Here is a 15,412-nt window from a genome sequence, read left to right on the forward strand (position 1 = left end):
GTTCACTCGCTGCCTTTCTCTTCGACAACGACGAGTTTTCATCCGCAGGACACGATGGCAACGCAAGTGAAAAAACGCAAAACTCTTTCCCTTGAGCAAAAAGCTCAAATAATTGCCCAAGCAGAAAGCGGAAGGAAGAAAGCGGCAATTGCTGAAGACTTCGGAATTCCTGCAAGTTCGCTGTCAACGATTCTAGGCAATAAGGACAGCGTGAGAATGGCACTTGCTTCAGGCACATCCTCGAAGCACAAAAAGGTGACGCGGCCCCTCCATGAAGAGTTGGACAAAGCAGTGCATGCGTGGTTTGTGGAAGCACGAGCCAGCAACGTCCCCCTGTCCGGAAGCATCGTCCAGCAGAAAGCCTTGAACTATGCATGCCTACTTGGCATTGATGATTTTAAAGCCAGCATTGGCTGGCTAAACCGTTTCAAGGCCCGCCATAACATCGTTGGAAAAGTGTTGTGCGGCGAGTCAATGTCAGCAGACGTGGACGGAGCAGCTGCTTGGAAGGCGAGTAACATGGCCGGAATTTTAAGCAACTTCGCGCCTGCAGACATTTACAACGCCGACGAGACCGGGCTATTCTACGAGATGTTGCCGGCTAGGACGCTCGACTTCAAGGGGCAGCGCTGTCACAGCGGCAAACACAGCAAAAAACGCATCACAGTGCTGCTTTGCACAAACATGGATGGCTCGGACAAGCGTCCGCCGTTAGTCATAGGCAAAAGTGCCAAGCCGCGCTGTTTTAAGGGAACTCGTAGCCTACCTGTGCAGTACAAGGCGAACAACAAGTCATGGATGACCCGCGCTATTTTCACCGAGTGGATGATGGCATTCGACCGCGACATGAAGCGGCAGGGCCGTAAAGTTTGCTTGCTTTTGGACAATTGTTCAGCGCATCACTCCGACGAAGTCAAGCTCACTAACACGGAGCTGAGGTTTTTCCCTCCCAATTGCCCGTCTGTCTTACAGCCTCTCGATCAGGGCGTGATTCTTAGCCTGAAGCGCGCTTACCGCGGGAGGTTAATTCAGCGGCTGCTTTTTAACACTGAAACCGGCCGAGACACGAAGGTGGACTTGTACGTGGCACTGCAGATTATGTCTGCTGCCTGGAGCACACTGGGGCGCTCAGTAATTGTGAACTGTTTCAGGCACGCCGGATTTGCCGAAGGTCGACCCGTACACTCTGCTGGCCTAACACCAGGCGTTACAGACGACGACGAAGAGGCGTCACCGGCTCCGGGGATCGCGGCCGCCTGGAAAACGCTGAGAGAAATAGGAACCGTGCCGCCTAATCTCGAGCTCGACGAATACATCGGCGCTGACGCTTGTGTTGTTGTTCACGAAGATGTGAGTGATGAGCAGATCATAAAAGCTGCCCGGAATGATAAGGACTCTTCCGATGAAGAAGACGACGACGTACAGGAAGCGCCGGCTGCGGCAACCGCCGTACAGGTGATGGACGCTTTTGATGTCATCAGGAATTTCGTTGCTGTCCGAGACGACGATGTTGCAATGGGTTTGCTGACCGAGTGCGAAAATCGCGTGACGGCGTTGCTCGCCGTGAAGCGTAAGCAAACCAAGCTTACAGATTTTTGGCATTAAACGCCTTTGCTGCTGCTTGGGCAATTCTTTCTGCGTTTCACGTCAAATTTTTGCGATAACGAAGTTCCGCGAGAACGAATTTTTTTTCGTGCACCGTGAATTTCGTTATAGCGGGATTCAACTGTAGTAAAAACTCCGATATAATAAAAGTTGAACTTCAGACCTAGTTCATCTTCCATAGATGACTGTGTATTTTCCCCCCTTTATAGTAAAGACATTTTTGGTAAAAATCGATTATAGTAAAGTGCGCCTGGCTGCGGCGACGACTTCTCACAAAATGAAATTGTCGCACGCACACTAGCTAGGATCGTGAGGCAAATAAAAAAAAAAATTACTTCTGATGGCTTTACCGTCACGCTTAGCAGCACTCAGGAGAAACCAACTTTGCGTAGGCCTTGAAGCCGTGAGGGAAAGCATGCAGTACGCAGGAAAAAATGTAAAGCTGTCTGTAAACAAGGAAATAACGCGGCACAGTCCGTTCAGAAAGAGAAAGTAAAAGTGCAGTGAGAAATAGGGAAGAAACGGCCAATCATTTGCAGCACTGCGCAGCGCAAAGCACGAAGGAGTGATGGAAAGCAGTGGAGGAGTGGCGTGTGCGGTTTTGTAGCGCTTAACTGCCACGTGCATTTCTCAGCTCTGGCAAGGCAAACAGTGGAAGATCACTCTGTGTTCATGCAAAGCTTTGGTTTTCACATGAAATCTAACTGTTATATTAACAGCCATTTTGCCCTCATGCTTAAAAGGTGTAAACAAAAATCTTATAACTGAAGAAATGGCACGCACTGACAAAAGAGATGGAAGGCATTTTAGTTTTTTGTTCCCATTAAGCAACAAAATGTGTTCAGTAAGTAGGCATTTAATTACCAGACAGCATCTTCAGGACCATATGTCATCACCAACAACTGATATGGTAAATGCCCTGATATAGTAAAGATTTTTGCCGGTCCCAATGACTTTACTATAAAGGGGTTCTAGTATTAGAATATATTCTAAATTTCATCACCTTAACTAGAAAAAAGTTGTAGCTGTCAAAATGAGTAATCAAGTGTCAGCGTAGGAAAACTATCATTTGAAACGTCATGAAGATGTACTAACCATTTTTGGCTTAGGTAACTTCTGAAAGTTCACTGTGCAGAATAAGGCCAATTGCAGGTTAGTTATGACATTTTTGTAATAATCTGAGCACTTTAAAAAGGAACTTAATTTTTTCTGTTGACAAATATGTGACTACATGTCATCTTTTTTTAATTATGAAATAATTAGGAATCTAAAAAGTACTTTATCTTGTTCCCAACAAAGCTTTAGTTCAGAAAACACCCTGAAAGCATCATTTGGCAAAAGTGTTGGGAAATTGTAGTTTTCCTAATGGTTATGTTCTTGCAAAAATACAAACGGAGAAAAATGAGTTCAATGTTTCAGAACATGCTATTCAAATTTAGGGCCTAAATAAATCAAAGTGGCTTGGCGCATACGTTGGGTTGCCCTTTTCAACAAGACGCTGCTCCATGGCGATTTCTTCGATTTGCCTCTCGTTTTCAGGTTTACAGCTGTCCAGCACCCTTGTTTGCGCTTCGAGATACTTTTTTGCTTGCTTGCTCAGGACCTCTTTGTCAAGGCTCCATATTTTCTCTATATTCAGTTTCACTGAGAAATTCACGGACACTTATGTTCGAGTTGCAGCACCAAGCGATGCCACCAAAGCATGAGGCACGTCTTAGCTGGAGAGAATGCAAGTGCTAGTAGATCTCCTTAAGGAGGGACACTGGCTTCGAAAGCCGAAAAATCGCGAAAAAGTCGATTTTTCAAAAAGTACATATCTCAGCTATATGTATTATAAACTACCTTTCTGTAATTATGAACGCCTAATTCATCATGAGATTATGACTAGCAGCTTACCGGTATCGCTACGCCTAATTCATCATGAGATTATGACTAGCAGCTTACCGGTATCGCTCAAGAGGAAAGTATACAACAGTTGCATCTTGCCTGTACTCACCTACGGGGCTGAAACGTGGAGGCTAACCAAGAGAGTTCTACTTAAGTTGAGGACAACCCAGAGGGCCATGGAACGAAAAATGGTAGGGGTAACATTAAGAGATAGAAAGCGTGCAGAGTGGGTCAGAGAAATAACTCAAGTTACCGACATTCTAGTAGAAATTAAGAAGAAGAAATGGACACGGGCAGGACATGTAGTGCGAAGAGAGGATAACCGATGGTCGCTGAGGGTAACAAACTGGATTCCAAGGGAAGGAAAGCGTAGCAGGGGGCGGCAGAAAGTTAGGTGGGCGGATGAGATTAAGAAGTTCGCAGGGGTCAAGTGGATGCAGCTAGCACAGAACCGGGTTAAGTGGAGAAATATGGGAGAGGCCTTCGCCCTGCAGTGGGAATAATCAGGCTGATGATGATGATGAATTCATCATGGAAGTACCCAAACTTCACGTGCACGCCATTTCCATGCCGCTGAACCGAGCGCCGCCATCTTGGTCTTGTTTTGCTTGTGAATGCTTGCCCTTTGCCATGCTGCCTTCGCCTCCGGCGTCCGCGGCGTGGTAGAGGCGTGGCTCACTTGTGATTGGGGGCCTCGCAGGGGATGTTGTGTTTCCCGCGTCTCCGATCTGGGCCGTGATTGGACGAAGCATGCGCTCCTTGAGAATGCGGGGGATTGTGCGCCTGCTTTTGGCTGCTGCACGCGCTGAAGCGTTGGTCCCTCCCTGCTGCGTCGTCCGCTCCGGCTGCCTGCTGAGCTGGCGTTCTTTGCACGTTCGCTTGAACCGCTTCGCGTTTCCCCATTTTTGAGATCGCCGTCATCATCCCTTGTTAGGGATTCTCATGGCGTGTTTTTTGAACTGTTTTGTGCACCTCGTGGATCGTTGCACGGTCAGTCACTATGCGCCTTACGAAGTTCAAGACACTGCATGCATTCGGTACACGACGTCTTGCTATGAATGCAGTCAGCATGACGAAGTTGACGAAGCGTGTTATCAACAGTCACGGAGACTCTTCTAGCAGTGCTGCCTCTGGTACACCACTACAAGACGACTGCATTGCCACTTCCAGCGGCGTATTTTCCGCATCATCAACGCAAGCAGACGACATTTCAAGTGTGGCTGCTGTCCCGACCGCATCAACCTCGGCGATCCCGGTGTCCCGCATCGCGTCTGTCGCCGTGAGTGATAGCACGTCCATCGTACGCGTAAAAACTCGCCTCCTGACTCCCGAAGACGTCGAGGCAGCGGAGGCACAGTGTGCCACTGTGAAAGACAGACTCGGTGCCACGGCCGCGACACTAAGAAAATTTCAAGCGATGTCGCCCGATCCCACACCTGCTACTGCTACTGCAGAAGATAAGGTATTTTGCCTTGTGGAAATGTGTGTGCTTGTCAATTTGCTTGCCAGCACTTTGTGCTAGCGTTGCCTTGCAACTGGACTGTCTGTTCGACTAGACACCCAGCTTGGGCAAACTACAAAGCTTGAACTCATATGCCCACATTGTGGGATTGTTGCAAGTTCATGGAGTTCACCGCGCCAGAATGAAGGAAAGGCTTTCGACGTCAATATCCAGGCCATTATGGCTATGAAGCAAATTGGAAAAGAAAGGTTTTCTTCTGGGTCCCTGAAGAAAACATTCAAGGACCCAGAGACTCAGTGCATAGAGGACTTCTATTCTGAATCAGCAGCTGCTGTGAAGACCTACAAGGAAATGGACCCAGGATTTACTAGAGACGTTACTGTAGTCTACGATGGCGCCTGGCATAAGCGTGGGCACACGTCCCACATTGGAGTTAGGGCAGCGATCGAGCACCACACAGGCCTGATCTTGGATGCTGTTGTCCTGTCGAACCAGTGCCTTGGGTGTCAGACCCTGAAGACACCAAGTACTCAAGCTGGCGTAAGCAGCACATCTGCCAAAAAAACACAGATGCTAAGTCTGGGAGGATGGAGATAGAGGCAGCCCTGATCCTTTTCACGCGTTCACTCGCGAAGCATAACATTCGTTCCTACTCTGCCCTCGTAAAAGAGAATGTTTATGGGCTAGCCCCTGTTGTGAAGAGGAATGCCTCAATCATTTGCAAGAAAGGATGGGAAGAGCACTGCGCAACCTAGTGCAAAGGAGTGAAGTGTCGTTGGGAGGGAAAGGCAGGCTGACAAAAGCTCTCATCGACAAGCCGACTGACTATTATCGCTGGGCCTTGAGAAATAATTCCAATGATGTGGCTGCAATGCAGCGTGCAGTGATGGCTTCCTACCACCACATCACATCGACCGATGCGGAGCCTCATCATAACCTCTACTTAGAGGGTGCAGACTCGTGGTGCTGTCACAACGCTGCTGAGGGAAGTGGCTTGCCACAACCAAGGCACAGGCACACCCTGCCAGGCTATGTTGCCGAGGCTCTGCTTCCTGTTTATCAGCGCCTCTCGGAGCCTTCTCTCCTTCAGCCGTGCCAGGGGGCAAAGACCCAAAATGCTTCAGAATCGTTTCACTCTGTTCTGTGGTCACTGATGCCCAAGGAACAACATGCCTCACTGATTGCTGTGGAGACAGCACTGCATGATGCAGTGATAAGGTTTAATGCTGGCAGCCAAAGGGCAACCAAAGAAATTTCTGTCCGTAGGGCTCACACCTGGCCACCTAGCCATACAGCGAGCTGCCCCGCGCATGGAAAGACTGAGAAGAGAGATAAAACAATGACTGAGAGGCGGCAAAGAAAGAAAGTCCCCAAAGACACTGCAAACTATCTGCGGGGGCATTTTAAACCCGAAAATGGAGTTTTAAACTTCAAGGGCCGTTTTCTCAGAGTGAATTTATTTCCTGGTGTGGCTGCTTATTCCAGCAGTATCTCTGAAAGTGCTAATCGGATTCCCTCCAGATTTTTTAAGGGGGGACGCAGGCTTTGAAAGTCGAAAAATGGCGAAAAAGTCGGCTTTTCAAAAAGTACATATCTCGGCTGTATATGTTATAAACTACCTTTCCTATAATTATAAACGCCTAATTCATCCTGGAACTGCTTTAAATTAAATATACAACTGGGCACGGCAGCCCCAGAGTCGCGAGCGAACGGCAAAAGTACCCAAACTTCGCGCGCGCGCCATTTCTCTGCCGCTGAACCGAGCGCCGCCATCTTAGTCTTGTTTTGTTTGTGAATGCTTGCCCTTTTCCATATTGCCTTCGCCGGCGGCGTCCGCGGCGTAGCAGAAGCATGGCTCGCTTGTGATTGGGGGCCTCACAGGGATTGTTGAGCTTCCCGCGTCTCGAATTCGGGCTGTGATTGGACAAAGCGCGCGCTCCGTGAGAATGCGGGGGATCGCGCGACTGCTATTGGCTGCTGCGAGCGCTGACGCGGTGGCCCCTTCCCGGCGCTTCGTCTGCTCCGGCTGCCTACTGAGCTGGCGTTCTTTGTGCGTTCGCTGAATCGCTTCACGTTTCACCATTTTGAGATCGCCGTGATCATCGCTCGTTACGAATTCTGGTGGCGTGTTTTGAACGGTTATGTGCACTTTGTGGATTATTGCATGGTCGGCCACGATGCACGCTAAGAAGTTCAAAACACTGCATACGTCGTCGTTCTGTGAATGCCGTCCGAATCGCGAAGTTAACGAAAAGCGTTGCCAACGGGCGCAGAGACGCTTCTATTAGTGCTGCTTCTGCTACATCACTACTGGACTGACTGTGCTGCCACTTCCAACTGCGTATCTTTCGCGTCAACGTAAGGAGCCGGCGTTTGAAGCGTGCCTGCAGTACAGACCATATCAACCTCGGCGATCTCGGCCTCCCGTATCGCGTCTGTCATCGCAAGCGATAACGCGTCGTCAGCATCGTCCGCTGTTCGCATGAAAATGCACTTTCCGAGGGAATCGGGGAGGTGGAGGCACAACGTGCTGCAGTGAAAAACAACTTTAGACTTGAAAATGCTGTTTAAACTTCAAGGGCCATTTTCTCAATGAATTTTTTTCATGGTATGGTTGCTTATTCCCGCAGTATTTCTGGAACCGCTTATCAGATTCCCACCTGGTTTTTTTTATTGTGTGCCTGAATAAATTTCAGAGGGCAAGACAAGCTCGTTTTTTCAAATTATTGAGTCTGGAATTTATAATAAACAATCAAAATTAGGCTAATGCAAGTCCAATTAGTTGCACTAACCTCAATGCACTGCTAAAATTTTTTGGCAGGTAAATTGAAAAAAAGGACTGTCTTGCCCTGTGGTACCTATTCAGGAACCTCCATAATAAATTTCATAGTGCCAACACATTTTGCAAGTTCTCCAGGCATGATACAACGAACCCATGTGCGCAGCTCCATGAAACTTTACAGTTATTCAAATAGCTGTGCCATAAGTCTACCCTGAAAATTGCATTCAATTATCTCAAGAAACAAAAAAGTTGGTATTCAAAGGTAGCCTCCCCTCTTAAGGAGGGACATGGCTCTTAAAACTATTTTTCCTAATTTTTGTCTAAATTTGAAAAAACCTGTAATTCTGATTCAGTTTCTTGCACTGATTTCAAATATATAACTTTTTCCAATTGACCAATTAGTTAAAAAGTTAAATGAAATTGTTCATAAATTGCAGAAACGATCAAAAAATAACCGCATTATAAAACATTCACATGGACACTTTGCTTGGTACTAGAAAGCATAATGAATACAATGTTAGGAGCACTTTTTTGATATAACAAATACAGTTGAACCCGGATATGTTGAACCCAGATATATCGAACCCGGATATATTGAATTTCGGTTATATCGAACTCACGGAATATCCCCTTGAAAATCCCATGTAAAAGTATAGAAAAGCCGCGTCATATATCGAACTCAATTTCACCGGTCGTTCGATATATCGAAATCCGCACTACGCACTGGAAAGTGTGCCTTTCCCAAAGACCATCGCATCACCCTCGGCCGTTTGCCGTGTGACGTTTTCAAGCCGCGCGCGGAAGTAATGAGAGGGGACAGTTCGGCTAGGGCAGCGCCGCGCCCATTCCCTAAAGGCACGCGCATTTGCGGTTATCGTTTCCCGCGCACCAACACGTGACATTTGCAAGCCATGTGCGTGAATGAACCAGAGAGAACCGGTGGGAACGAGCGGGGAAAAACGCGACAGAGCGAAGCGCAAGGGTGTGCCCATTCTTTTGCCGAGCTATCTCTCTCCCTTCTCTTTCCCGGCCTTTGTTCGCAGTAGCACGCGCTACGCATGCGCCAAGCCAGCTCAGCCCGTTTTCAGACAGAACGTCGGACGCTTTCCCCAGCGTGTGTTGCGAACCCTCTGCGCGCAGCGCCTGATGTGGCTATGGCGCCTGCGGAAGTTAACAAGCAGTAGATCTTTTTTCTTTTTTTTTTCCGAGAGTAGTCTATTTTTTTCGTTGTGCTGTAGGCGCGGCGTAGCGTAATATATGGCGTTACGAAGCGGCATTTTTTTTTTTTTTTTTTTTGCGGGAGTCATTTATTCTTCATGTATGAATTAACGAAAACACGCAGTCAGCTGCGATCATGACACCGGCTTTTAGCATTTTTCGCTTCAAACAGCATTTGCAGCTACTGTACCACGCTTTCCAATATTTTATGGCAGTGGACTACGCCCGCCCCAAGCGCGTGATAAATCGAACCAGGCTTGTGCAATCAAGCCATCACGGGCAGTCTGCCAAGTTCGCTCCCCCCCCCCCCTCGCAGGAGCTATAAAAAGATAAACACACACTGCGACGTTATCGCTGCACAGCATCTTGGCACGCTGCCAAGAAGTGAGCTGTGGATGAGACGACCCAAACGGAGTGCCACATGCAAGCGAAAACGCTGGAGATTTCTGCCGCGGCGAATCACAAACCTTGTTTCGAGCTGCTGCGGTGGCTCGATGGTGGCTGGACGCAGTTCCAACAAGTTGGAAATTTTTCGCTCTGCTGCTGCGGCTCCTCGCTGAGATCGCTTAATCGCTTGCATGTGAGCGAGCTGGTCTTAACTCTTTTTTTTTTTTTTCAAAATTCTCGAGCGCAAAAGTGAAGGGTGGGTTCATTATGCGAGTGAGTTGATTACGCGACAAATGCGGTATCGTTTTTTCGCATCGTAAGTGCTGTCCCAAGCCGATTTCTGTATATCGAATTATCGATATATCGAACTATTTCGCGATCCCCTTCGAGTTCGATATATCCGGGTTCGACTGTATTAGCGAAGTTAGAGCAGTTCAAAGTTCACTGTTCCAAATGTGGGTGCCCTCCTGTCTGATTTAGAGCAAAATTGGAAACTTTGAACTGCTATAACATCGCTAATATTTGTCATTTTAAAAAAGTGCTCCTAAAATTGTGTTCGTTATGCCTTCTAGCAATGCGTCCGTGTTAACGTTTTGCAGTGCGGCTATTTTTTAATTGTTTCTGCAAATTATGAACTAATTTCATTATCTCTTGAACTAATTGGCCAATTGGAAAACTAGTTACATATTTGAAATCAGTACAAGAAACTGAATCAGAATACCGGGTTTTATCAAATTTGGTCAACAATTGAAAAAGTAACTTTAAGAGCCATGTCCCCCCTTAAATTAAGTCACATGGCAACACTTAACATACAAAAAAAAGAAAAGGAATGAGAACACCTCACCTCTGTCTGTACTGGATTGTCAGACACTTCTTTCCATGCAGCTAAGTAGACGTGAGCAAACTGCTGTACAGAATCACTGAAACAAAAAAAATATATTATGCAAACAATATGCTGGTTCCAACTGCTTGCAGAAATGCAACTCTCATTAGCCACTTTTGGAAAGAAGAGGAATCCTGAGGAGGCGACAATCACAAGCACTACATACAAATGCTTTACAGGTCCAAAGAACATGCACATGTACAAGGCTTGAACAAGCTACAAAAAAGAAGGCAACTGATTGTATTAGATTTCATCTCAAAAATTACTAACTCCACTGGTTATCGATTGCAATTACAGTAAACCCTCGTTAACACAAACTCGCATATCTCGAAAAATCGGTGTAAAGTCGAAAATTCTCCACGCCGCGTCTTCAGCTTCCATAGGTGCTATGTATTAGCTCCCATTTATCTTAAAGCATTTTTCGGGCGTAATGCAGATATCTCGAAATTTTGACCGGAAAAACCGAAGGCAAAGGTCGTTACCGAAAGATGATAGGGGCTCCGAGCGAGCATTTTGTTCCTATACCAAGTGTTGAACATGGTAACGTTCGAAGAGCGAATACAAAATTTCCGCGGACGAAGCCGTTTCTCGCCTTGGGAGAAGACACACGAGCGCCGCTCGCACGCGGGGGACTGACGAGTCTTATCGGGCTGTCTGTTCAGCCAGTTCAGCGTGGTTCGATCAGTTGCCCTTCGCACGTACATAGCGGCAAGAGCAATTCAGTGATTGTGTGGTTCTGTTTCGTTGCACTATGTGCACGAAGCGTTGATTGATTTTTTTGTGTATGTTGTGTTTGAAACGCTTGCTCCACAACAAAGCTGAATGCAGCGGCAGTGCGATGCGTTCAGCAGCTAGAGGACGCTTTTGTCGGACCGAACGCCAAAGCAAAGCAGGGAAGCATTACCCAGTTCTGACTTCGAAAATAATAAAATTCAGTTTTTCCTGAGAATTCTTTTACGTTTATTACAAAAGCTCCCCTTGTGCAGTGGAGAGTCGATGCGCGCGACAGGCCAAGGGCCACCAACGCATTTTCGCTCATCGCTGTTACGCTCAGGTTCTAGGTTTTTAGAAAATTTCTCGTCTCACCCAGAAGCAGCTCGCGAGGCAGCCAAGCGCAGAAGGCTTAGGGCAACTCAATTTCCGTCCTGGCTTTTTTTTTTTTTTTTGCGAGCGAAGTTTGTTTTTCTAGTCTGGTTTGAGCGAAGAACCTGCAGACGCTCACTTCGTCCGATCCATGCATATATGACAATTCAGTAAAAGCTTGGTAGGGTAATAAAGGAAAATAAAAGGGCTAGTGTGGATAGATATTAATTTCAGGAGAAAACCCTTGCTAATCCAAGTATGCATCTGTAGCAGCACACAGCTGTGCTGCAACTTTTTTTTTTTTAAACACGTTGCATATGCATTTTAAGCTGTCTAGTGTTACAAACGGGATATAGGGTAACTGTACTCTTCATGACCGTACGACGACGGGGCAGTAACAAAGCAATGCCAAAAACGTGCCTCTGTCGCAGAGTCCTGTAGCTCCGTGCAGTGTGCACCAGCGGCAATGACAGGCGTTGGCGGCAGCGGCGGCGCGCGACGGATCGCCAGGGGTTGTCGCCAGAAATTTCGGCAGTTTGCTCAACTCGAAACTCCGCTTATCTCGAATGTCTTCCCGGATTTTACAACTTTGAGTTAACGAGGGTTTACTGCACATTATTCTCATCCACCCTTTATTAGCATAGCACAGCTGTACCAGTCATCATCACTTGTTTTTCAGAAAAACAAATGTTAGATTACTAGATATTGCTACGAAGATGACGAAGCGACAGTGGCGCAGGGCGGAGCGCTCGCGCCAGGCCCGCAGGCCATTAAAGCATATTTCATCGTCATGTCATAGCATCGTTCTGTTTCTGTTGTGTCGCCGTGTTCCATCACTTGTCATGCCACCACGTAACATTTGGTTGGAGCTGCGATTCATCCCCATCCTCGCCTTGCACCGTCTGAGCCAACTGTACGCCGGGTCCATCTGCCGAAAGCCCGTGGAAATCACCGCCCAGCTCTGCCCCAGCCCTTTTTGCTCAGACCCGACCAGCCGCTGTCCCCAGCCTCGTTGCCCCAGCCCTTTTTGCTCAGACCCGACCAGCCGCTGTCCCCAGCCTCGTCCCCAGCCCTGACCACAACACACGACGACCAGGAAGAGCCCAAAGCCGACCCTACTGGCCCCACGATGAAGCGACCTCACGACCACTCGAGCGAAGACAGCACCCCCACCCAAGCCGTTCGGCGTGTCCGTGAGCCTTGGCCTTCGGCAAATGGTGAAGATTGGACTTGACACTCTGGTGCAAGCATTCTTCCCATCTTCGCATTCATTGTGGTGTCCAGCGTTTCTCAATGTCCCAATCCTGTGTCTGTGTTCATCGTCACGTCATGCATTGAATTTCTAGCAATCGATCGGGACGATCGTTCAGTGGCCCCGGGTAATGCTATGAGGATGACGATGTAGGCAGTGGCGCAGGGCGGAGTGCTCGCGCTAGGCCCGCTGGCCATTAAAGCATATTTCATCATCATGTCATCACGTCGTTCTGTTTCTATTGTGTCGCCGTGCTGCATCGCTTGTCATGCCACCACGTAACAATATTATTGGAGAAAAAAAAATGTGGGTAATTAGAACGCTACATCACAAAAAAGAAATGAAGTAAAAAATCCAGGAAACTTATAAGTAATCAATTACTTATAACACCTACTTTACAAGCCTGATCTCTCTCACACACACTCTTAGCCGCACACACGTGCAGTAGTACAAGGATTGAAAGGCAGCTTTAACAGCCATTCTGAAGAAGGTTCAAGCAGAGAAAGTCACATTCCTCATGCAGCTCCCACCCCATGAATGGCAGACATGACTGGTGAAACGAAATGTGACAGCTTGCAAAACAAACGAGAAATGATAGTTCATGCTACAATGGGCCCTATCTCTTCAACATCCCCACGCAATGCCTTGGGCGGAGCACCCAAGCACAGCTTTCTCAACGAGGCATGGCCGACTTACTCCTCACAAATCAGTTCAGTGGCATACAGCCCTTTGATAGGCTCATCGATGCTGACACGTGCTGAGTTGACCCATCGACACTGAGCAAAGTAATTTCGGCAGTAATGTTTTCTTCTCAGCATGTAAACAATGCTAGACTTATTTGGCCTCTTAACTTTGGCAGTTACTAAATATCCAGAAGCATGCTTTTTTGAAACATGTGGAAACGAGATTGCTTCTCTCACTCCTCAACACATGACAAAGCTGCGAAGAGTGTCTAAACCTTACACTCCAGCCTATTTCGCCCAGAGCGTAACCCTTGCAGGGTATCTTGACAAATAAACAGAGATGTTATTGGCATGAAGTCCCTTGGCTTACTACCAAGGTCAATGCAGCAGACCGACAATGATGGTGTGTCATCACGAGGAACACACCGTGAAAATTTAAAAAAAAAGGTAGACTGTCATTGAAAAAGTGTGTGTGTGTGTGTGTGTGGGGGGGGGGGGGGGGGGAAGAGGCATCATTAAACAAAAGAGGGCCAATTGCCCCAGCCAGCGCACAAAAAGTTTCAGCCACAAGTATTACCATTACTGCTACCACTTTTCCACTGCATCACGGAGCAAAGGTCAACACCATGAGAGTTCATCGTACATTTTTGCGATTGTACCCTGTTATTCAAACCCACGTGCAACATGATCGTACTTGTCATATGAGAATGCATTACCTCTACAGAGCATTAGCCAGGAATAAAGAATAATAATAAAAATGTGTTATGCTCAAAAGCGTAGTAAGCGGTGGCATGTCAACAAGATTTAACCGAGCCTTTAATGGAGCACAACACAAAAATATTAAACCCAAGCAAAAAATTTTTGTTCAGGGAGCCTGCTACCTTCATTGGACAATCTGTGATCACCGTATCCTAATTAACACTTCTAATTATGCCATCAAATCGATAGTTATGGGCCCACAAAAATCCTTCGAATTACACTGCATGTCAAATGAACAGAGTTCTAATCGTCAAGGGTTGACAGTACATGAGGTAAACAGATAAAAGAAATTAAAAACCACGCAAGTGACATTAGACATGCAGCAGCTTATACCCACTTTGTCAAAAATGGAATGGCCTTATCCATTTCCTCCCGGATCAAACGGGTAAGGAGCTTGTCAACCGTGAGCAAAAAGGTGACAAACTTCCGTCCCTAGAAAAAGAAAATACAAGGTTAGAAATTGTCTGCCACAGCAAAAATGTCAAAATACAGTCGAACCCGGTTATATCGAAGTTTGGTTATATCGAACTCACGGAATATCCCCTTGAAAATCCCATGTAAAAGTATAGGAAAGCCACGTCACATATCGAACTTAATTTCATTAGTCGTTTGATATATCGAACTCCGCATGACGCACTAGAAAGTGCGCCTTCCCCAAAGACGATCGCATCACCCTTGGCCGTTTGCCGCGCGACATTTTCAAGCCACGCGCGGAAGGAATGAGAGGGGACAGTTCGGCGACGGCTGGTCTGGGCAGCGCCGCACCCATTCCCCAAAGGCGCGCATCTGCAGTTATCGTTTCCAGCGCACCAACACATGTTTGCAAACCATGCGCGTGGGTGTGCCCATCCTTTTGCTGAGCTATCTCTCTCCTTCAGCACGCACTACGCATGCGCCAAGCCAGCTCAGCCCGTTTTCAGACAAGCGTCGTACACTTTCTCCAGCGTGTGTTGCGAACCCTCTGCGCGCGGCGGCTGATGAGACTATGGCGCCTGCGGACGTTAAAAAGCGGCAGCTTTTTTTTTTTTTTTTGAGAGTCATCCTTTCTTATCATTGTGCTGTTCGAACGTTAAGAAGCGGCAGGATTTTTTTTTTTCGGGAGTCGTTTATCCTTGCATGTATGGATCAACGAAAGCATGCGGTCAGCTGCTGTGATCATGATGCCCGCCCCAAGCGCGGCGTGATAAATCGAACCAGGCTTGTGTAATCAAGCCATCATGGGCACTCTGCCAAGTTCGCTCCCCGCCACAGCAGGAGCTATCAAAAGATAAACACACCATGACGTTATCGCATCATCTTGGCATGCTGCCAAGAAATAGGCTGTGAACAAGACCACCAAAACGGAGTGACGCGCGCCATCGACATGCAAGCGAAAACCGCGATTTCTGCTGCGGCGACACAGAAACCTTGT

The 15,412-nt window shown here is 47.3% G+C and overlaps 1 protein-coding gene and 1 pseudogene across 1 annotated transcript in view; one reads left to right on the plus strand and one right to left on the minus strand.

Moving 5' to 3' along the window:
- LOC146182955 (condensin-2 complex subunit G2-like) overlaps positions 1 to 15,412 on the minus strand; it is a 145,565-nt gene that overhangs the window by 103,677 nt on the left and 26,476 nt on the right. Inside the window, exons 6-7 of the mRNA XM_084608985.1 lie at positions 14,339 to 14,433; positions 10,186 to 10,261 (exon numbers count right to left, since the gene is read on the minus strand). Of these exons, the coding sequence (XP_084465111.1) occupies positions 10,186 to 10,261; positions 14,339 to 14,433 (171 nt within the window). The remainder of the gene's footprint in view (positions 1 to 10,185; positions 10,262 to 14,338; positions 14,434 to 15,412) is intronic.
- On the plus strand, positions 4,493 to 6,503 carry LOC146182956 (uncharacterized; annotated as a pseudogene).

This window comes from Amblyomma maculatum, chromosome 7, assembly GCF_055883805.1.
Source record: "Amblyomma maculatum isolate TAMU_Amacu chromosome 7, ASM5588380v1, whole genome shotgun sequence".
Taxonomy (NCBI): domain Eukaryota; kingdom Metazoa; phylum Arthropoda; class Arachnida; order Ixodida; family Ixodidae; genus Amblyomma; species Amblyomma maculatum.